At 37.4% G+C, this 22,895-nt stretch overlaps 1 protein-coding gene across 1 annotated transcript in view; it reads right to left on the reverse strand.

Annotated features, from left to right (window-relative positions):
* xrcc6 (X-ray repair complementing defective repair in Chinese hamster cells 6) overlaps positions 1 to 22,895 on the reverse strand; it is a 45,916-nt gene that overhangs the window by 18,022 nt on the left and 4,999 nt on the right. Inside the window, exons 3-4 of the mRNA XM_008437899.2 lie at positions 10,332 to 10,456; positions 1,997 to 2,110 (exon numbers count right to left, since the gene is read on the reverse strand). Coding sequence (XP_008436121.1) covers positions 1,997 to 2,110; positions 10,332 to 10,456 — 239 coding nt within the window. The remainder of the gene's footprint in view (positions 1 to 1,996; positions 2,111 to 10,331; positions 10,457 to 22,895) is intronic.

Raw genomic sequence — 22,895 nt, forward strand, 5'->3', positions numbered from 1 at the left:
TTCTTTTTTCTTTTGTTTTCTTTTTTTTTTGTCTGCGAAACAAGCGGGTGTTCTTTCGTTTTTGTTTTATCCTTTAATTTTTTATTATTATTATTCTCAGCCTTAGCTTTTCCCACAGAAAGAACATTATTCTTAAATAACTGCAACAAATGAAACAAATGAATTTTCATTTGATAATTAGGCCAACAGTGGAAAAACTTTTTCTTCTTCTATTTGGCCTCTTTAAACTTGTTTATTCTTTGGAGTCATGTTGAATTTGTCACAGTGTGTTTCAGCACTGAGTCATATGAAAGCAGCCCTAAACGTACCGTCCATGTGAAAACACAGTCTGTCTCTGAATCACACTTAATCCGCGATGCGTTTAGGTTCCTCATCCTCAGTATGTTTCTTAATAGAAACGAGCCTAAACTTTTGTTTGCCGACACAAAAATGAGGTTTTTGTCAAGTTTTTTTATTTGCCTGCACCTGCTTTTCAAATCATTTGTTTAGGGGGAGATGAAAGCTTAGTTCCTCTAGCAGAGTTTGATTTTGTTTTTTCAGAAAATAAAGAAGTCTGGATTGGAATAAAAAAAAGAATAGAAAAGAAAAAGAAGGTCAAGATGAGAAGAATGGTTTGAAGAAGATCTGAGGGTTTTCAACTGTTATAAATTGTGCGTATGCCCTGAAGGTTTACTGATCCTCTGCTGAGACCTTGGCAGCATATGGCAGCCTAAGAAGGACAGACTTCCTGAAAAGTGCAATGGAGACGATGAACGTGAAGATATGCGTGTCGTAGAGTTTCCTAAATTCCCCTATCATAAGTCTAAAAAGTCTGTGAATATTTGTCATTCTAAAGCAGGAGAGATGGATCATTTAAATGAATCAGACGACAGTTATCCTTGCATCAAGTCTAAGTCTAATTACAATACCTGCTTTATTTTATTTAAAGCAATTTTGTACAATCTTTTACTACCTTATTAGATTATTGCTTTAATGGGACGACATTTATGAATCAGATTTTGAAGCGTCTCGTGTCATAAGTTGAATCTAAAGGCTCATCCTGTCTAAAAAAAAAAAAAACTAAAATGTTGTAGAAATGTTTTCATTTGGACAACAGTTAGCCTCTAATTACAGCTGATTTATCATTGTGGTGGTAAGCCCTGTTGCTTCCATTTCCCCTGTTGTTGATATTTTTAAATATAAACTAAAATATTTGGCTGCATAAAAAAGTACATACAGTAGCTAAAGAAATAAATATTATTTTGGTGTAAAACATCTGAATTCCCCTTTTATGTCATTTTTCTAAGCTCTGCATCACCTGACCTTGTGGTAAATCTGTGAAGAACCTCTACAATTCGCGGTGGAGTTATGGACCACAGCCACCAACGAACAGCTGAAATTCGCAAAAACTCGAGACTGTCTCTAAAAATGCTGATAACTCTCTTTTTTAATAGCTCAAACACCAAACATACCTTAATACGCAGTGGAAACTTTCTTACCGCAGAAGTTGGCATCCATTTCTTTTTTTAGAGTACAACTTTTAGGTGTACAGCCTATCAGCACCAAGCAAAACAAATGGCGCTCCTGGATTGGCTGCTTTGCAAATGCCAACAGACTTTCAGTGCTTTAGAAAACATTTTTAAAAACATTTACATTCAGCACTCCTTTGTAAAACCACATTTTCTCTACAACTACAGCAGCAAATCTTTTGCTCAGACTGGCTAAATCAGAAAATAGTACAACCTTTCCTACAGAATAATTACTATGCTCACCAAAAGGGGAGTTTCTACTTGAAAAACGGCAAGATTTTAGATCCCTGTTGTTGATAATTAGTAGAAAAATGATGCCATGAGCAACATGTAGAATTGAGTCTTTAAGATCAACGCCTGGTGTCCAGAGGGAAAGGCAGCCTCTTCTTTATGCGGGTCCTGTACTGCTGTCTTAAGACTACTGTAAAGGTTACTGTGTCGGTTGCAGTCAGCGTCATTTGGAGAGTGTGAGGGTGTTTGCGACTTACCCACAGCTTTGAGGGAGGCGTACTTGTTGAGTCCCAGTGTGCTGTGGTTATTATGCGGCTGCGGAAGGCCCTGTCCAAATGCACCATAGGCTGCGTTATTCAGCTGGTACTGTTCTGTTAAGAGACACACACACACAAGTAAAAACGTTAGAAAACATACAGTAATATACGCTCAGTGGCGGTTTCTGATGTGGCGACCGCGCAGGGCGGGCGGCATGTGGCATGAGCACCTTGGAAATTTCTGAGTTTCTTCTTGCAAATTTTTGACTTTTCAAACTCAGAAACTTCTGAGTTTTTTTCTAGAAAATTTCAGAGATTTACCTCAGAAATTTTTTTCTTGCAAATTTTCGACTTTTCTAATTATGAAATTTCCAAGATTTTTTTTCTAGAAATCTCAAAATTCAGAGTTTTCTTTTCTCAGAAATGTACTCCTTTTTTCTATCCACACTGGCCCTAACGCGCTTCTCTTTTTTTTTTTCTGTAATTCCTTCACCTGTTTCTGCAGCAACCTCGACTCCGGTCTTGATAAAGTTTCATCAGTAAAATACATGCTAACTAATGTCGAATATAATATTTGTATGTGTTTTCATGGCAACATTTTTCATGGGAAAATGAGGACAGAACAAAGTGGAAAACATCACAGCAGTGTAAACATATTGACTGCTGTGTTTTCAGGTCTTTACTTCACTCAAACCAGAACCTCTCTTGTTTATTTATTGTATAACAGTGCACAGCAGATGAGACAGCATTCCTATGGGATATTCAGCATCATAACATAAAAATAATAATAAAGAGATAAAAAGAATGTATAAAAATCAGAGTTAAGGACAGTTAAACAGCGCATAATCTTAGCATTCAGACAGCTGGAGGCGGAAAGCTTTGCACCAGTCTGGCGGTTCTGTTTTTGATGTTGCGTTACTGTTTTCCTCATGGCAGCGGTTCAAAAAGTTTAGGGAGAGGATGTGAAATTCAGAGCATCAACAGAATGTCTTTGTAGAATGCTGCTGGGATGCTGGAAGGTAGTGATGTTTGCTTCACTTCCCCCTTTCCTTTAGGGCAGCTGTGTTCAAAGTGTGGGTGGCGGGCCCATTTGAGACCATAAGAATGATTTTGTGTGGCTTTTGCCCGCATTTCAACAATAATACAGATTTACATATACACCTGCAAGCGATCCATAGAAAGAGATTGTTGTAGTATGCTTCAGTTTAAAGACCAAAATTAAGACTATTGCACACCACTACTGCTTCCTCATGACAGTAGGTTGTATCCATTCCAAAGGTAGCAGCTGAGCTGATTAATTATAGGCAGACATCAGTAACTGAACGGCCAGCAAATGAGAAATGAGAAGGACTAGTGACTAGCATGTCTAGATTGGTCATGCTCTGAACTGCTCTCCTGTCCATTAGCATGTATAGGCTAGTGTTAGCCTTGAATATGGATAGGTTAGCCTTTAGTAAGCTATTGTTAGCCTTGGATAGGCTAATGTTAGGTTTTTATATGCATATGTGTGTCGCTCAAAGGCTTTTAACACTAGTCCAAGGTTAGACTAGTGTTAGCCTTGGATAGGCTAATGTTAGCCTTGGCTAGGCTAGTGTTAGCCTTGGTTATGCTAATGTTAGCCTCGGATTTGCTAACAATAGCCTTGGTTAGGCTGACAGCTTGCATGCACAGGCTGGTCACCTGTGACTCGTAACCTTTTTCTTTAAAGAAAACTTTATCAAGAAAAATGGTTGGCTTACAATATTTGTAAGCGTCAAACATCAGAAGCAGTGATGTGTTCTTGTCATTAAGTTTACTGTAATTCAACATGACAAAAAGCATAGTATAGGCTTGCAAAAGCCTTGGATATGAATATGTTAACCTTGAAGAGGCTATTGTTAGCCTTGGCTATTGTTAACTAAAGCTAACTCTATTGCGCTAACGTTAGCCTTGGTTAGGCTGACATGCCTAAGCTACTCACCTGCGACTCGTGAATTTTATCAAGAAAATGGTTGGCTTACAATTTCTGCAAGCGTCAGACATTAGAAGCACTGACATGGTCTTTTGACAGAGTTTACTGTAATTCAATGTGACACCAACATACTGTATAATAAAGAGCTCAGGTTAACTTTTTACTATGAGGCTAGGGACTTTGAGACAGTGGTACCTCCCAGATGGCCAACCGGCCTTGTGCTGAAGGAACCGAGGTTAATGAACAATGGAACAAACGGGTGACGGAGTGAAGCTCTGGCTTTTAGCATTAATGAAGCCCACTGATGCACCCGGCGCACTTGGTGTCCGCCGCAGGGATGGATAAACACTTGCACAGCACTCACGGATGCTCACAGGGACACTTAAGTATCCAGGTCATTTGAGACACACAAGATCTGCTGAATTTTTATGTCTGTTTAATCTAGCTTGTGTGTTCAGCTGACAGAGCAAAATGATCAAGTGTATTGACATGCTTTTTAAATCAAGGTCAGATGTTTAAATGTGTGCACACATATTTAAAAAAAGATAAAACAGCGTGGCACTGAAGACAGTTTCAGACGGCATCTGATCGTGTCACAGCTGGGAAGGATGGAGAAATATGCGTAAGAACAGCAACTTATGAATGCTAAGTACTTTATAGGTTGACATAGCATAGAGAAAGAGACGGAGGGTAACTGGTTGTTCTGCTTTGTTTGTTGTTTTTTCTAAGAATTGGTGATTTTCTGCTATTTGCCGCAAATGAATGGGGTGCACTGTTCTGTGAAATTAAAGAGAATGCAACAAAGTGTGGTTATTAAACAGCAAGCATTTGTGTCGTACAAAATATTTTTCATTGTAATGCTGCCCTGTGTTAGTTGGCTAATTCGTATCATGTTTTAACTGCAGTCAAGGGCCACACAAAATCAGTCCAGGTGCTGCAAATGGCCGTCTGGCCGCACTTTGGACATCCCTGGTTTGCAGTTTGTCACAAGCGGCCAGAGGGGGACTCAGAAAACGTGGGAAAAATGGCGAAATATTCAAGGGATATGAATGATTTATAAAGGTGATGTAAACTACACCAAGCCAATTTTAATATTTGTTTGTTTACTTTTTTGCTTAGTTATAAGAACCTGAATATAAAAGTTCACCTCTGCAGATGAGGCCCTCACCTCAAGCATCAAATGCTGAGGCTAATGTGGATTCTGAGTCATCGCATTAGAAAAGGTTGAAATGTGGAATAACTTCCTCAATTTCGCTCGCTTGACGTGGTTTTTGGCTTTTCTGAAAAACAGTTAATGTGCTAAAGAGGAGATGGAAACACATTTGCTGAATAAGTTCTGACATTTCCATCCATTGGTGGTCTGCACCTTAGTAGAGGCACGAAACTCAGACATTTCAAAGTAAAAACCTTCAACAACTCAGAGGGGAGGACTCCATGCTAACCTGTATCCTCTACTTCCTGTTTATTCCAGCGTCAACATTATGCATAGCCTGGTTGATTTGCTCTAAACCAGTAGATAGAAACAACCCAAATTAGAATTTTCTCTCTTTTTTTTTTTGAGACATTTTAAAAAATGTGCTCAAAATTTGCTCTACAAGTGGATGGAAACGTAGCTAGTGACCGTGGAGCAAACTGAATTCTTATCAAAGACAAAGAGGACAGTGGCATCATCAACGAGCTGCATGTCCAATCAGGTGCTCTTTATTAAGGAATGGAAGCTGATTGGCCAGCATTTAGGAAAAAAAAGCTCATTTTACAACAAATAAGTGTGCTTAATTTTTGTGTTTTTCTCTTAGCCAGTTGCTGAAATACTTAATAATCATTTTCTACTATAACATTTCATGTGTAGGCTGCTGACTGCATCCGGCTAATCCAGACAGAACAACTACATATTGTGAAATGATGAGCTTATGAATATAAAGCATGAAGTGATCAATTATCAGTGGGATGTTTTAGCCACATTGGACACAGATGAGCGTAGCAACCTGAATAATGACTGATTAACAAGCAACAACAATCGTTTCAAGCATTACGTACTATTCTCAGTCTACTTCAGGTAGGATACTGATTGCTCAAGACAAACTAAGTAACGTTGACCATCATATGTTAAATTTTAAATACATTTTAGTTGCCCAGGGATACATGCGAGTTTCCGACGCAGATGCACAAACACATAAAATATAGGTCGACATTATATGGCCGTGCTTTGAGCTGGTCTTTAGTGAATGTTCAAGACCATGAAAAAGTATTTCTTTATATGTTTTGTGTGTGCCTGCCATGGGGAAAGTAACAAAGGAGAGAGTGTAATGCCAAAAAAAAAAAAAAAGTTGCATTAAAAGCAGGAAAAGGTGAAACTCATGTCATCAAGTGGGACTTATTACTGGGTCACTCTACTTCTGCAGTTGTCTTTTCGTATTTAGGTCATTTCATTTCGCTTCCAGCCTCCTTTCAGCACTGAGTCATGCTAGCTGGAGGTTTTCAGTCCAAATATTTGCCTCCCGTACAGAGATTAGAACAGGCACAGACTGCTAATGTGAGTCTTCACGGATGCAGCTCCAGAGATCTGTGACTCCTCTGACATGTCAAAGTTCTGTTTCAAAACGAAACGAAACTAATGTGGCAGATTTAATGCATTAAGCAGAATGAGTAGGCTAAGTTTGGTTTTAAAAACAGGAGTTCAAAGGACACCCCATACATGTGTGGAAAGCATCTTTGGGTGTCCTATTTTCATTTTAGTTTAATAGGTATTTTTAAATATATATTTTAAATGAGATGCATACCAGTAAATATCCTGTTAAGCTAAATATTTAGATATACCTCTTAATGTAATTAAGATGTAATTATCCAATGATGTAATTATCCTTTTAGTTTTTTTTCCTATTTTTGCTCTCCATACGCCTCAGGGGTCACATCATGATGAATCTGAAAATCATCTTTTGACCCCCAACTTGGTGTCTCGTGACCCCCTGGGGCTTCCTGGCCCCCCACTTTGGGTCTAATGTCTTAAATATGCCATCAGAACGTCAAACAGCAGCACCTGGATGTTTGTCTTCATGTTGCTTTTCAAGTGAAGTCATGTAGGAAATTAAGCAGTAATTAAGCGATTGATTATCCTGCGCTAACTGCATTAGCTGTTAGCGAAGGTGAACAAAATGGCCACAGTGTGGATGTACCCCTGAAAACGAGAGACTTTAGTGACACACTGACAGGCGTCACAAATGAATCCCTTCCTCCTGCTTTTGTTTCCCATGACAACGTGATTAGTTTATGTCTCTGTATTTATAAAACCAGTGTTGGGCCACAGAGATCAGCTGCAGTCGCTCTAACAGAAACACCGATCAGTCCAAATGGGTTCAGTCACTATGTCTAATGAGCAGAACTTTTTTTTCCAACGCTTTGTCTGTTGTCTCATCTGTAATGGAAAATTCAATGCTGTTCCACTGGACTCAGCTCTGTCCTGTGGCCCAGTTAGCAACGTTTTTGTTTGTTTTAAACCACAACCGTATTATCCTAAAATGCTACAGAAACATTTGTGCACCTGACGCAAACTTTGGAGTGGAGAGAGAAAATGGTGAAGATCTAGGACAGAGTGGGTGATTCATTGTAAATACTGAGGTGTTCCAAATATGGCTGAAAGAAAAAAGCAAAAAAAACAACAACATATGTAGATCACTAGGTGGTGTGTTATAGTTACTGTTAAGGCAATATTCCCATTACTAACTTTTTAATTTATCAAGAAAACCTCATATGATGAAGCAAACTTTGTCTTAAAGGGGCAGCATTAAGTGTTTTCCATGGAACATTGTGCAATTTTACAGCACACTCAAGTAATTATGTTAACTTCACATTGTTACAAAAATGCTATATATATCAAATATGATTTAAAAGAAATTTTGCTTTGTGATTTAACGATTTGCAATTGGGCCTCTGTCTCTTTAAAAACTCCACCTCCAGGAAGTCATCACAACCTGGCTCCTCTATTAACCTTAACAACATTTTTACCAGCATTGCACTGAGAAGTAGCTCCTTTAATGAGCTCAGCAGATGCGCAGTTCTACCAGGTGTTTGCTAATTGCTACAGGCTAGTCTGCAGGAGCTGAGCTGGGGAGCCTCAGGAGAGGAGATTAAAGAATTCCTCAAACATGCATGAAGGAATTGAGGCAACACTCCAGGTGTGTTTTTCTTCTGGGAATAACATTATAACATGATGTAAAGCTCAAAAAAGTACATTTTATCTAATTTTGCCTCTTTAATGGTGCAAAACTTTCTGTAATTTTGTCGACTGGGTTTTTCAACATTAATACCAGAAAAATATGTTTCGCGTTTCAGAAAAACTTCTATTATTATTCAACTCAAAATGGGCAAAAATATCATGTTTCAGATATGGAAAGCTGGTAAAAAAAAAAAAAAAGTAATACAGCTGTAATTGCAGGACGAATGGTTTCAATAAAGAACTAAGTCAAGAAGGCTGAAAACAAGTGCACACCACACTTTTCAGCTTTTTATTCATAAAAAAAGTTAACTTACTGCTTTGTGTTTATTCACCACATCAAGTCCTGATAAAGTACATTAAAGTGGGTTATTAAAATGTGTCACATATGCATAAATGATCTGTTGATTGAGCGCAAAGCTAACCTGCGTCTGAGTCAAACATAAGGAAAGACAAGCTGCCTAATGGGGCTCAGCTTGATTACATTAACATGATGATTATGGAGTTCAATGCTAACAGACAAACATGCTCAGCGTTTGAGCTTTGAAGCCATTTTACAAATATTAATATTAAATCAGAAATAACAGAAGGGCATGTAATCTCTGTAGATGTACACATTAAAACAATATGTTTATTTTCATTAAAGTGATTATTTTTGTTGCACAGCCTGATTCTGAAGATTGTTTACCTTTTTTAAAAAGAAGAAAAACCGTCTTTGTTTTTCTTTTTTAAGAGAAACAAGAAGACACAGTTGTTGTTTTTTTAAAGAAACTTTATGGATTTTATCTTAACTGTCTGAACTTCCACCTCAGTTCTGATAGATTTGACAGAGATCAGAACAAACAGCAGTAGTTCCATCAAAAAACAATACTTTAGCCGCAATGTGTGTTTTCTGTAATCTAACAATAACGTGGGTGTTTTTTCATGAAACCCCAGATATTCACGGCTGACATGTTTAATTCCTCACACGGTGTCACACAGTGAGCAGTGGAGGAGCTCGTTGTGCAGGCAGACTGTTAATAAAAAAAAACACGACAGCGGGGATTTGTTTAGTTATTTCCAGGAAAAGCAGCTTAATGAGCTCCTCTAAAGTTGTGCTGCCTGCTTTCCAATATATATTTATTTATTAAAAATGACTGCAAATACAGAAAGTAAGAAAAAAGACTTTTCCTAAACTTTTCAGTATTTTTTTTTCTTTCTTACCCGTAGACACAGATTGCATTACCTCCACCACCAGCAAGTTCCCTTTGGGATCAATAAAATATTTTTGAATTGAATGGAGCTGAACCTTCACAATAATAAACCACATTGATTGAAAATGTACAGAAAAAAACCCTAAAATAAAGACTTGTTATGGAAACCCTTACCATTACCGTTATCCTCTCTGTGCTGTTTGGCAAGATAAACTCAGATTGTCACATTTAACGTTGCTCTAATACTTTAAATTATTAGTCTAATTATGGGTAGTTGCATTCTAACATCTGTCTATGTTATCTTGTTTTTATCTTCTAGCTAAAAAATGAGCCTTGTAGTAAAAGATTACCAATTAAAAATCCCTTTAGACTCTGAACACTGTAAAAATGTGAAGACTTAATAAGATGAATTAAAACAGAAACGCTTCAGCTACATTAATTTAAGAAATTCATAGGAGTCTCAATAATTGTATCAATATTGATTTTTGTTTCTTAACATGAAGTCCTACACACACACAAACACACCTTTGCATAAATGCAGTTAAAGAGGCAGTATTATGTATTTAAGCTTTCCATCATGTAATAATGTTATTAAAGAAATACATGGAGTGTTTCCTTGATTTGTTCATGCAGGTTCCTTCAGACTAGCCAGAAGCGATTAGCAAACACCTGGTGGAACTGCTCATCACCTGAGCTCATTATAGGAGCTGCTTCTCAGTGCAACACTGGTAGAAATGTTGGTAAAGGGTTAATAGAGGAGCCATGTTGTGACGATTTCCTGAAGGCAGAGATTAAGTTTTTAAAGAGACTGAGGCCCAATTTCAAGGCGTTAAATTGCGACATCATATTTGTTGTATACATCATTTTTTTGTGTTTATTATGCTATAAAATAGCACTATGTGCCTGGGAAAACACATGATAACGTCAAACTGAAGGTTGGATTTGTGAACTGATGCCTCCAGACGGCGGTTCTGCGCTCACCACTCCTGCTGCGTGGCATCCTGGCTGAGACGCCGTTGGCTCTCCCTCCGCTGGGCGATCCAGATGCAGCGTTCTCGAGCGAGTTTGCCTCGCTGCCCTGCTGCTTCAGCAGGTCCGTCAGCGTCCTGCAACCCACACAAACTTATTAGTGACTAAACTGAACAACTGAAGCTACACAGAGAGATGCTATTTGATTTAATGTTGCACAAAGACATCAAATAACTGTTAAACTTGCAAGTTATAGTACTTCAAAAAATGTGATTTTCATCAACATCAACATTATTGTTTTGGTTTATTAGTTTATTAAATAATATCCTAAGTGAAAATGTTTAAACATTGGGGTTGCCTATTTTTCCCCCATTCTTAATTACTAAATCACTCTGAATTGTTTGGAGGAAAGAAAATTGAGGATGGAAAAATGTTTAAGTTTCTTGATTTTATTCCTTTTTCCATTTTCCTTAAAGTAATCCATCCATTTTCTACGGTAGGATTCAAATCCAAGATCTTATTCCTACAAGGAAACATGGCTAACTACAGCCCCATCGTGCAACTCCTTTAAAAGTAATTAAAAAAAAAGAATCTTTTTAAACATATTATGTCTCTTTTTGATTTGCCCTTAGAAAACACAATAGCAAAGCATTTCCAGGCTAATGCTGATTTGTGATTTTCTGTTAAGTTTGACCCAAAAAGTCCAGTTTTAATCAATTACATTTTCTAAGCACAGTAACTGATAAAACAGAGAAATGTGCTGTTTGATTGAAGCAGTCCATCGTGTTCGCCTTCAGTGTCCATGTGTGTCCTTCAGTAGTTCTTTTTTTTTTTCTTTGGAGCACACATCTCATCCAGCTGAACATGACCAGAGGCCTTTTTGCTTCATGACATCCGTGCAATATGGCCACATTTAGACTCTCTGGCTCTTGATGTGTTCCAGGAGCAACACAACAAATGTGACTGAACACACCGCTAGTATGTGTTCATACTAGCGGTGGGACTCCATTAATAATTGCAGGGTTTGAAATAAATGAATAAAATCCACATATCAACAGAATTTCAATCCAAACAACATTTTTGCCACTAAATTATTGAATAAATAAAAATATAAGCTCAATAAGAAAAATATATATTGTTTTTAATCTATTTATTTATATCAATCAACAATCAGATTGTTGCAAAATGCTATTATACCAATTCAACCTTCAGGTCTTTCAGGGATCTCCGACCGTTCATGGAGCTTCTTTAGAAATGTGAACTGTGGATGCTAACGTTAGCGTTGGGGACATCTGTGCTGCTGCAGCATGTGAAACATTGAGATGCTATTTTAGGCTAACTCCTCTTAGCACAACAATATTCCTTTCCAGCATCCAATCAGATCATTCCTTGCAGCAGAAATGAACTCCTAGTGAAGCAGGTTTGTTACCCATCGCCACTGTTGTTAGCAGATGTCGCTTGTGCGTCGGATTTACAGACGTACGGGAAACACGCAAATCCAAGCGTTCCAGTGGGAACTGTGAATGTATATATATATATATCTAAACCTTTAACGCGTTAAAATTTATTAATTGAATAACGTCATATGATGTTAAAATGGAACAGGGTCCAGACCTAAATCCCATTGAGAATGTGTGGTGAGGCCTCAAAGTCGATGTCCACAGATGCTCCTCTGTTTTACTACTACAGCTGTTATGTGGAGCCCTGAGGTTACACACACAGAGCATAACTGACCTGACAGCTACAGCCAGGGGGCGCTTGTTCACACCCAGCCACTTCACTCATGAGCTGTCTGCAGGTGTGATGATGCTCTGCAGTGTCACAGTCACAGAGACTGCTCCACGTTACCCTGCTGGTCATCACCTAATTACAGCTGAGTATTAAGGCAGACTAAGAGATTTTTCTTCTTTTTTAATCAAGAGAATAAAGTCATAATATTATGACAAGAAAGTGATGGCATTGGCCGAATAAAGTTACAAAAATACTAGACGAAAGTCCTGAAATTGAAAGAAAGACTCAGTCGTTTGCACAATCATTTCAAAGTTCTGCTGGTGTGTTGAAATATTAAAATATGTCCTAGTTGTAAAACCAATATCAAATAATAACTTCACAAGATATTTCACATTCCTCGTCTTAATTTGTTATTTTTTATGTAGGAGTTATAAAATTACTACTTCATTCTACTAATGTTACAACTTTAGTTTGGTCATACCATGACTTTATTCTTGTACCATTTCATATTTGTAATGCGACTTTTCAGGTAATATTATGACTATTCTCGTATCATTACGACTTTTTTCTTGTATTATTATGACTTTGGTCTCGTAATATTGTGACTTTTTGTTGTATGACTTTAATCTCAAATTATTACAATCTTTTTCTCGTAACATTTTGAGTGTATTCTGGTTTTATTACAGCCTTACTTGACTTAGAGGAGCTGGAAGAAGTGGCTGGGGAGAGGGAAGTCTGGGCCTCCCTTCTGAAGCTGCTGCCCCCGCGACCCGACCCCGGATAAGCGGAAGAAAATGGATGGATGGATTAATTCCAATATGATTTCTTCTTGCTATGTTACGACTTTTGTCTTGTTATTTAAGATATTTTTTCTACCCTGGTCTTAATACTCTGCCGTAATTGATGCATGAGGTGAATGTTAACAATCCCAATCATCAGGATGAGTGGGTTAGGGTTCAGAATAGATGGGAGCTGCATGAATAATGTTTAGGTTAGCTCTGTTTACAGAAGTATCAGGAAATTATATTCATTCATTTAAATCGATTCAGATCTCAGAGTGTTTGTGAATCCATTCCTACACACTGAGCACTCTCTCAGGTTTTTGATCAGGATGCATTTCTCTGCTTACTCCACATTTGGGTTGCACCACAAAGACTTAAATGTAGCATTTTTAAAAAAACCTTTTTCTTTACTTTTAAACTCTAACACTTTTCTATCCCCGGCCCGTTTCTACCTGGATCCAATCTAAAAATTCGTTTTATCTCTACCCTCTCTCTGCCGCTCATCCCTCTTTGACTCACTGCCTTCAAGCTACGCTCTTTTCTCTTGGCTCGCCACTCAAACAACTTGCTGATTTAGACGTTTAATCTCCCACAAAATCTGCACCTGTCTCCAGGCTGGATGGTGTTTATAGACTTTTCATTAGAATTTCAGATGATGCCTCCAAAGGAGTTAAGCTAACCCCCTTACTGAGAAAAGAATTAGCCGTAGCAAGGTGTGGCAGATAACAGTGGATTTTGTCAGACCAACACCGGAGTATATGTAAGTATACTGATTGCGATCAGAAGACAGCCGTGGTTAATCAGCTAATTTAAACAGAGAAAACATGTGAAGGTTGGCTTTTTTTGTTGTTTTTTTAACTGAACTGAAGCACACTGGATTCCACAACACATCTACATATTAAGTTTCTCAAAGTCAAGCTAGCATCTCTGGCCTACTTTTTAAATTAAAACTTTTCACAGACTTGTGAAATGCTACGCCCTTGGACCTTGTTATCTAATAGCAAAGCACTGCGTCCCTTTTCCTGTTATACGTATATCACAAATACATTTAAGATGTAGCGTGATATGTTAACAGCTAAAACTAATGCTAGTCATCGTTATCGATCAATCTTGCATGCAATGCGTTACGTTGCAAAGTGACAATACAACCATGCAGACTGAGTGAAGATCTCTTCTACCAGCATTTAATAAATTATTTTTTTATTTATTTATCTCTTGAAGGAGTGAAAATAGCTCATATTAGCTGTAGCGTTTTGTGGTGAGCTGAATATGATTTTTATTTTTTTTTTCCTTCTGTGTTGTCTGAATTTAGAGCCAGTTCTTATGACTGACACGCAAATGCCGTCTCCCTCTTCTCTGACTATTCTTTACCCAGTGTTCAATAGGAAGAATTACATTTATTGCAGCCAAACTGTAATGTGAAGTACGTTAAATTCTTCAGTCTGTCGATGCTCTGCCGATTAAATCAGCAACTGCTCTTTAGTCATCTGGATTAAATTATGTAAGTGAATCTGAGGAATGTTCTCTTCATGGTTCTTAATCACATTACAGCTTCAGTGAGATGAGTCTTTGCTAATGTTCTATAACAATCAATTACCAGATTAGATCACACACACTGACTAGTTACAACTCTCATCCTCACAGGATTTTTCTTTTCTTTTTTTTTTTACACACCAGCAGTTCACACAGCATTAAATAATTAGTATCTACAATAAGAGAATAAGATTAAGGGTTATGTTTGTGTAATGGTAGGTACAATGTTAGCGTGTGATGTCCTTTGCTAATTTCAGCATCTGTCTGCTGCTAAGAATGACTGTCTGGAAACAATTACTGTTTACTAAAAACCAGGAAACAGTTCAGGCTACCGACCCTGTCGCTGATGTTTAAATTACCATGACAACACACTGCTAAAACACATATATCTCTGATACTTCTTTATTTGTAGATATCTGTGACCTCTGGTTTAAAATAATTCTGGCAGGAAGTGTTTGCACTGCTCGTCCGCTTGCCTAAATGAAATCAGCGTAAATATATTTGTTGTTGCTATAGTGTTGTGTTCTAGTAATGATTTCACGCCAACTATTAAACAAAAGCCGGGGCTAGATGCGTCTGAATACGTGTCAAAACAAAATCTGTGACTTTCAGAATGGAAGATGCTACGAAATGCTACAATTAAAATGATCAGAGGTTTTCAAGACGTTTGGAACGGTTTGGCGTGCATGTGTGTTTCTGATGAGTCACTACTGGACACAGATCTGGTCTCTGTTATTGTTATCATTAGATGACTTCTGAAGGCTGGCGGTTAGACTAGATTTTATTTTAGGCGTCCAAGTTAAGTTAAGTAGAGTTTGAATCCCATGTCATGTTCGCCAGAACTATGTAAAATAAAACTACAACCAAAAACTAAATAGATGTTTAATCTATGTGAACTGCCACTTTAAAAATGTGATGGTCTATTACATAAAGAGACAAAGTTTGCAAAATGATTCTGTAAATACAGAAACACACTTCTGAAAGTCAATTTGTATAAACAAAGGTAGAGAGTTTGCTCCCCATTAATATATTATATAATTTGTTCTTTAACAGAACATCTCTTTTTTTTTTTCGCAATATTAATTATTCAGGTAACGTTTTTGACTGCGGGTATTTCAGAAACCACAGAAAAATTATCGATTCAAAGTGTGTGAAAATGATAAGACGGAGCCAGTGGTGTGTACCAGAGCACCATCATTTCCATTTTCGTATCGACTGCGACACACAAAATCTTACCTTTGGGTAAAATACAGAAACAGTTTTTTTATGCCTGAGAAACCAAGTTAAGGCCATAAACCCCCACCTTCCTATTTTTTCATTCCCTTTACTCCAATAAACAAAGCCATCACGAAACCCCCCCCCCCCAAAAAAACAAGCATAAACAGCACACAGCCAGACCCTCCAGTCACTGCGGATGCTGCTGACCCACATTTAGGTTTGTGTGGGCCCAGTAAAGCCTGGAAGGTAAGACGGAGGAAGAAGGTGACGTAGCTTGAGGGATTTGGGTGGTTTGTCATTTCTGATGCAACCAGAAATCCGTCAACATGTTTGTCTCTTCACGTTGGGAAGAATCGTGCCAAACGGTGACGTAGGCACATACATTAGGTGCGCTTTAACACGTCTGCATGGAAGCGTGCATGCATGTGGACCAGGCTGTGGTGACAGAGTGACAGCTCAGCCCTGCAGTCAGTCAGTAGGCGCAAGTTTAGCAGAGAGGGAAGAAACTTTTCAAACACTTTAGATTGGAAGATTAAAAAATATGATTTAATTATGAATGCAACAATAAAGTTTAAATTCTGTAATAAATGCATTGTCACCTACATGTCAGTGGGTTTGTTTACAGCTTTTGAGAACCAGTTTGTTCACCTCAGTTAGCATTAGCCCTATGGCTTTGAAGTAGCTAGCTCATGTTATTGCTAACTGTGTTCAACATTCTTAGCTTAACAAAATGACTGGTCATAAATTCACCACAGGCAGGGAATACAGCATTTTACAAGGTTACATGTTAAGTTTTTTATAGCTTCTTAGAACCAGTTTGTTCACCTCAGTTAGCATTAGCCCTATGGCTCCGAAGTAGCTAGCTCATATTATTGCTAACTGTGTTCATTCTTGCCTTAAGTTAACCGGCCATAAAATCTAATCCAGAACCCATAATCCCACCCTGTTTGAATGAATCAACTGTCTTTGGTTTGTTTTTCAGCCAGTAGTTCATCTCAGGGTATCTGAGTTGTGCCAGCAGCAGACATGATGCTGCAGCTTTGCTTCAGTAAAGTAAGTTCTGCTGAGTCAGAGGTTTGTTTCATGTCTGCTTGTCAGCAAGGGTATGCAAAGTCTACCAAACCAGATTTTATCAAACTTACTGAAAATGATGAGAAGCAAAAAAAAAGAAAAAAAGAAAAAGGAAACCTTTGAAATTTTGATGCAGCCCAGAGCCAGATTATTTTCTTTAACTTTGGAAAATGAGGCCTTGATCTTAGCAGAAAAGCTAAATAACCTGCAGTCAGAACTCAATATCATTTAACAGAACTCTCTAAGTGGACTATCTGTAGAGATAAAAAAAATGACTTGCTGTCTGGAATCAGCCAGTCAAAGATTTCAACCTTGACTAGGTCTAATGGACTAGCAGCCACGCAGACACCCAAACATCCAATCTATTTCTGATCACTGAACGCATCATATGGAAATGTTAACAGGTCTGCCTGACCTAATCACTGTGGACATTATTACAGCAGGCGCAATATTCAAGCTATTTTCAGTGTCATTGAGGTGTTTCAAATTATATCAGAGGAAGCACAAAAGATGCAATTAGCTATAAACCTATTCTTATCTAACATGTTAGCAGGTAGGTAAGGGTTGAATTAATACACACATTTACTGATGTTTACAGATAGTGACATCACTAATTATACTAATTGATAACATAAGGTGCAAAAGACGTGTTATAATATCAACTCTAATAATTTTGTTGTCCAACAATTGTTTTGTTTTCAGGTTATCCAGATGTTTCAGGTGTAACCAGGCTTTTGTCATGATTTTATTATTCTTTTAATACAACAATACCTAAGTGTGATTAATGTTGTGCAGCACTTTGTGATTTTTTATGTCTATAAAAGGTTTTATAAGTCAAATTTACTTATTTATTTAAAGGAGCAGTATTATGTGTTTTTCAGCCACATAGTGCCGTTTTTATAGCATGCTACATACATCAAATATGACTTAAAAGAAATTTGACTTTGTCTTTTAATACCATGAAGTTGGATCTCTTTCTGAAACTCCACCTTCGGGAAGTCATCCCAACATGGCTCCTCTATTAACCCTTTAACCATGTTTTAACGTTTCTCAGTGGTTCACTGAGAAGCAGCTCCTATAATGAGTTCAGCAGAAGAACAGTTCTACCAGGTGTTTGCTAATTGCTGCTGGCTAGTCTGAAGGAGCTGAGGGCATGGAGGGCTGTTCTTTGAGGCAGAAGCTAGGAATCTGCAGCTTCGAGGAGGAGCTTCGTCATCGAAGGTGGTGCTAGGTCCACCCAGGCATTTTGGTTGCCATGGGAGATTTCTCAAATCAAAGCAACACTCGAGTATGTTTTTATGAATAACAATGCAACATAACGTAGAGCTCAAAAAAGTCAATTTTACATAATACTGTCCCTTTACTAGCCAGTTGAAATCTATTTATTAACAACTTTAATGTTTGGAATCATTCAGATCTTAACCTTTGGAAAACTCTAGATCAGCTGAGCTCCTTTTAAAATCTTGCTTGAAAACCTGTTTTTTACTCTTTGGCCTTCAGATACTGTTTTTATATTTTATAAATATTTTTCCATATTTTATGTGTGTATTATGTTTTTTCTTTATTCTATGCATCTCTTTGAGCACTTTGGTCAGCCTTGGTTGAAATGTAAAATTGCTTTATACATAAACTACCATGTTAACATTGTATCTAGACCCCTAACAAATGCCACCCTGCCCAGAAGACAATGGAAGGGAAATTACCATCATCTCTGATGTTCACACGACAAAACTGTTAATTGCTGTAATGAAGGCTGGTGATTAGATGATTAAAAACTGGAATCTCATCGACGTTCATCAGTGTCTTAATTTCCCCATGTCATCAAAACTGTAATCACAGGTAAGTTGTGAAAAAGTATCTAAATGTGTAACTTTCTTCCAAAAGCTCAAACATATATGACGCTCTATCAAGGCCATTGTATATATATATATATATATATATATATATATATATATGAAGATAAATTTCCACCCAAAAACTCTGAAATTTTTAGATTAATCTTAGATATTTTCCAGAAAACATCTTGAAAATTTCTGATCTGCTAAAGTCAAAAATTCAGCAGCAAAAACTTCCTTGTTTTTTCTAGAACATTTTCTGATTATTTATGGCAGAAATGTACTTTTTAAAAATTATTTATATTAATAATATGTGGTTAACAGTGTTAACCACTTAAAGATACTTTTCCATTGATTTGTGATATTTAAAATAAATAGTTTCTAACCAGTAAATATTTTACCTGCAGTATGTGCAGCATTATTTTCAACTATCATCATGCAGTTTCTTATTTTACATGTTGGTGGGTCTGACAGCACATTTTTATGTGGGTCTAAACATGAAGCAACAGCACATGTTGAGAAGCGTCAGCTACTTTTTTTCGTTGTTACTGTCTCAGTGTTTTTTTACATTAATTAATGATTGACTAGCCCTGATGTCATTCCATTTAAAGCTTTAAATCAGTTTTTAAAAGTCCCAACAAAGTGTGAGAGAAATGCCCTTGAAATATGAACCGTTACTCTGTCAGCTCGATGAATGTGGAGGACAGACAGGGTGAGCCCACTTGTTGCTGGCTGGAAACGGCCCACTAGTTCAACCTGCATCGACTTTGACTTATCCATGTTTATCTGCCTTAAATCAGAGCAGATCCTGCAGAACGCTGGCTCAGTGTCCTTACTTATATAACAGTTATTTACACTCAGAGAGAGGATATGGGTCATGTGAACAACAGATTAACATGCATTAAATAAATGTGAAGGTAGTCTCTGTTGAGTCAAAAGCAGTTGGAATCTTAAGCATTGTGAGAAGTGAAGACGTTATGAATTACTTACAGATTCTCAATTGAGTTTAGGTCTGAACTTTGACTGGGCCGGTCTAATTTTTGAATGATGTTCGATTTCAATCTAAAGTGGTGTTTCTCAACCTTTTTTGGGTCAGCGCCCCCCCAGCCTTTATCCAGGTCCCTCACCGCCCCCACCAAAGAATTTGCAGGCTACTTTGCACTGACCATTATTTTATCATTAATATTACTGTCACTATTGTAAATGTTTTGATTGTTATGCTTGTTTCTGTATTTATCATCAAAAATAATTTTCCAGAGAACAAAAAAGTCATGGGAATAGAAATTATTTTCACAGGCGTCTACGAAAAATGCAATGAACATTCAAGTTAACATTGGTAGGCCTTACATCAGCCAATCAGAGTGGAAAAAATATTTTGTGCCATTTTCTAGTTGTTAAATCTTGCACAAAATGACCAGATAAAAGATGTACAACATGCCAGTTTAAACTTTGATCTATTTGCAAAACAACTGAGATCTGCAACATTAAAACATGGATAGAACTGTAACTACATTAATCATAACTCTTCTTCTCTTCAGTTTTTCTGTCGGTTTCTGGTGGTGCAGCTCTGTGCTGCCTTCAGGAGAATGGGACATCAGAGTATCATTCATAAAATTTCACCCACATGGCATTTATTGTGCAAACCAGAGCTTTCAGTGGAAAAACAAAAGTTCCAGGTCCTTTTAATGCCATACAAATATGAGACAGAAACATATATCTTTATATAGACCTGTCTATTGATTTATAGATTAATAGTTTTACTGGACAGAAATTACAAAGAACAAATCTGGTTCTTAATAAAATCCTAATGAGTCAAATTGAAAGTGTCATGGAGTCGTCAGCCTCATGACATTAACACTGACATGAAAAATAATATTGAAGAAATAAATATATCAAATCTAATTAAAAACATAAAGTAGTGATCAGTTCTTTACTGTTATGGTCTGTAAGATATATTTATTCTCAGTACTAGATATGGTCTCAAACCCATGACATTTCAACAATATTATTTTACCTTTTATCTGGAAATGGTGTCCGTTTATTCTTTCCATACAGTCCTCTGTATAAATATCCCTCGAAAGGTCTTGCCATACAAAGTTTATTCCTCTGTATTTAGTTTCTTAGTTTATTCTTGCATTTTGTTCTCCTAATTGTCATGATGTGTTTCACATCGTTTGTTGATTTTTCTCTGTTCAGCGTCAGATTCTCTGTTTTTATGCCATATTTCACATCTAGTTCGTCGCTCCACTTTATGTCCCGCTTCTCCTGTTCCAGAGTTTTTCGCAATGTGCGGTTTTTTTAAAGCCCCTAAGGTCCAGGGCGGTCGGGAAAAGGCAGACTGACATAAACCTTTTAAAACAACGGAAACAATTTCTGCATTCTGATTATTGAAATTTAAAAGTGCTGTGTTGTTCCATCACCTCCGTTTCATACCGGACCACTTACAGCACCGTGTTAACGCTATAAAATGAACGCTCTCTATCGTGGTATCACCCATGGAGGGATTTCTTTATTTCTTGATTTAAATGGGTTCATTTTTCAGAGGGATACTCAGTGAGGGTGTCGTGATTTTAGCTACCAGTAGCAGGAGAACGGAGCTGCGCCAAGAAGCTAACAGAAGCTACAAACACTGAATAGAAGAAGAGCTGCCATCGATACAGTTGCAGCCAAGCATGATTTAATGTTACACAATACAGTTTTACCAAGTTGCTCAAAGTCTAAACTGGTATTGTTGTGCATTTAAGGTGTAAAGTTTACCTTCGACCAAAGCCCCCCAAAGGCATCCCAGCGCCCCCCTTTTGTAAAAAATGTCCTCCAGCGCCCCCTGCCGTCCTCTGAACGCCCCCTGGGGGGCGGTACCGCCCACGTTGAGAACCGCTAAGGCTTTCACATATTCAGGTGGGTGACTACATCTCTTGTGAAAATTTACTCAATTTCCCACAATCCTAGCAAGCTTGATGAGTCAGCCTTGTTTCTTCTGATAATGACCTGCAGAGCACTTTGTCCCACATGTTTGCTTTGTGTCCCACATGGTTTGTGTCCAACAGGAAGGACTTCTTCCAGATCAATGTTTGGTTTCAATCTGCTTTGCATTCTTCCATGAAAGAAAGATTTCTAGACCTCTCAGATGTCCTGGTTCTGCTCTGAATCGCCAGAACCAAACAAGGAGAAGCAGCATTCAGCTTCTATGCATCACAAATCTGGAACAAACTTCCAGAAAACTGCAGTAATTGAAACACCAAGTTCCTTTAAATCAATATTAAAACCCCCACCTGTTCAGAGTTGGTTTTATTCAAACAACTGGAACATTGATCAATATATGTGATCAATGTTCCAGTTGATTCTGATTATATCATTTGACAAAATGTTTAATGTTTCATAATTGGTTACTATATCCACCACTTTGAACTGTCTTGTTGCTGAAATGTCCTATACAGATAAGACTGACTTGACTTTTAAGTCGTCTTTTTCTCGTTTAATTCCTGAAGGGCAAGTGAAAAAATTTTTTTGTTTTTCTAAGTCTTTGTCATACTTACTACACTGCAAAAACACAAAATCTTAATAAATTTTGGTCTAGTTTCTAATGAAAATATTTTAGTGCACTTGAAATAAAAACTTAAAAACTTACAAGTAACTTTTCAGCAAGAAATAAGCTTGTTTTGAGTCAATAATTCCTTAATATTGATTAAAAAAATAGAAACTACTAGTTCCATTACCAGATTATTTCACTTATAACATGGAAAAATGTTTTATTATAAGTGACATTAATCTGCCAATGGAACTGGTAGTTTTTAATCAATATTAAGGAATTATTGCCTTAAAACAAACTCCTCCATCTTGCTCACAAGCTCTTATAGGTTTTATTCTACTTCACGTTTAATATTTGCACTAGAAAATATACGAAAATATTTGGTAAGATTTTGTGTTGTTTGCAGTGTAGTACTGGTTGAACTGGATGTTAATTTGGTGTATCAGAGTAAATGAGGCTAACACTAAACTCAGAGTTCCATTAGTAAAAAGGAAACCTAGAAAACTATGGATTAACTCAACTATGGATACTATGCTATCCCAATAAAATGAATTGAAGTTTGCGGTTTCTAATGACACAAAAAGGTTTAAGGAATAGGATTAGTTTGCAAAGCAGTCTAGTGTTAACCTGCTCTAGTCTCCGTTGGTGTGTGGATCTCAGTCCTGACCTCTCTCTCTCTCTTTGCGTTAATCTGAGCTGCACTCACCGAACCGAAATGCCACGACTATCATTCCCGTTCCTAATGAAACTGTGAATTAGCGCGAGAACACGTGTTGCCGTGTTTGTGTGAAATCATGAAGGTCACCGGTGTTTGTTTACTCTCTCAGTAACCAAAGATGAGGGCCCTCTGCAGATGGAGCCCTTCATTAGACGTGAC

Source organism: Poecilia reticulata, linkage group LG19, assembly GCF_000633615.1.
Source record: "Poecilia reticulata strain Guanapo linkage group LG19, Guppy_female_1.0+MT, whole genome shotgun sequence".
NCBI lineage: Eukaryota > Metazoa > Chordata > Actinopteri > Cyprinodontiformes > Poeciliidae > Poecilia > Poecilia reticulata.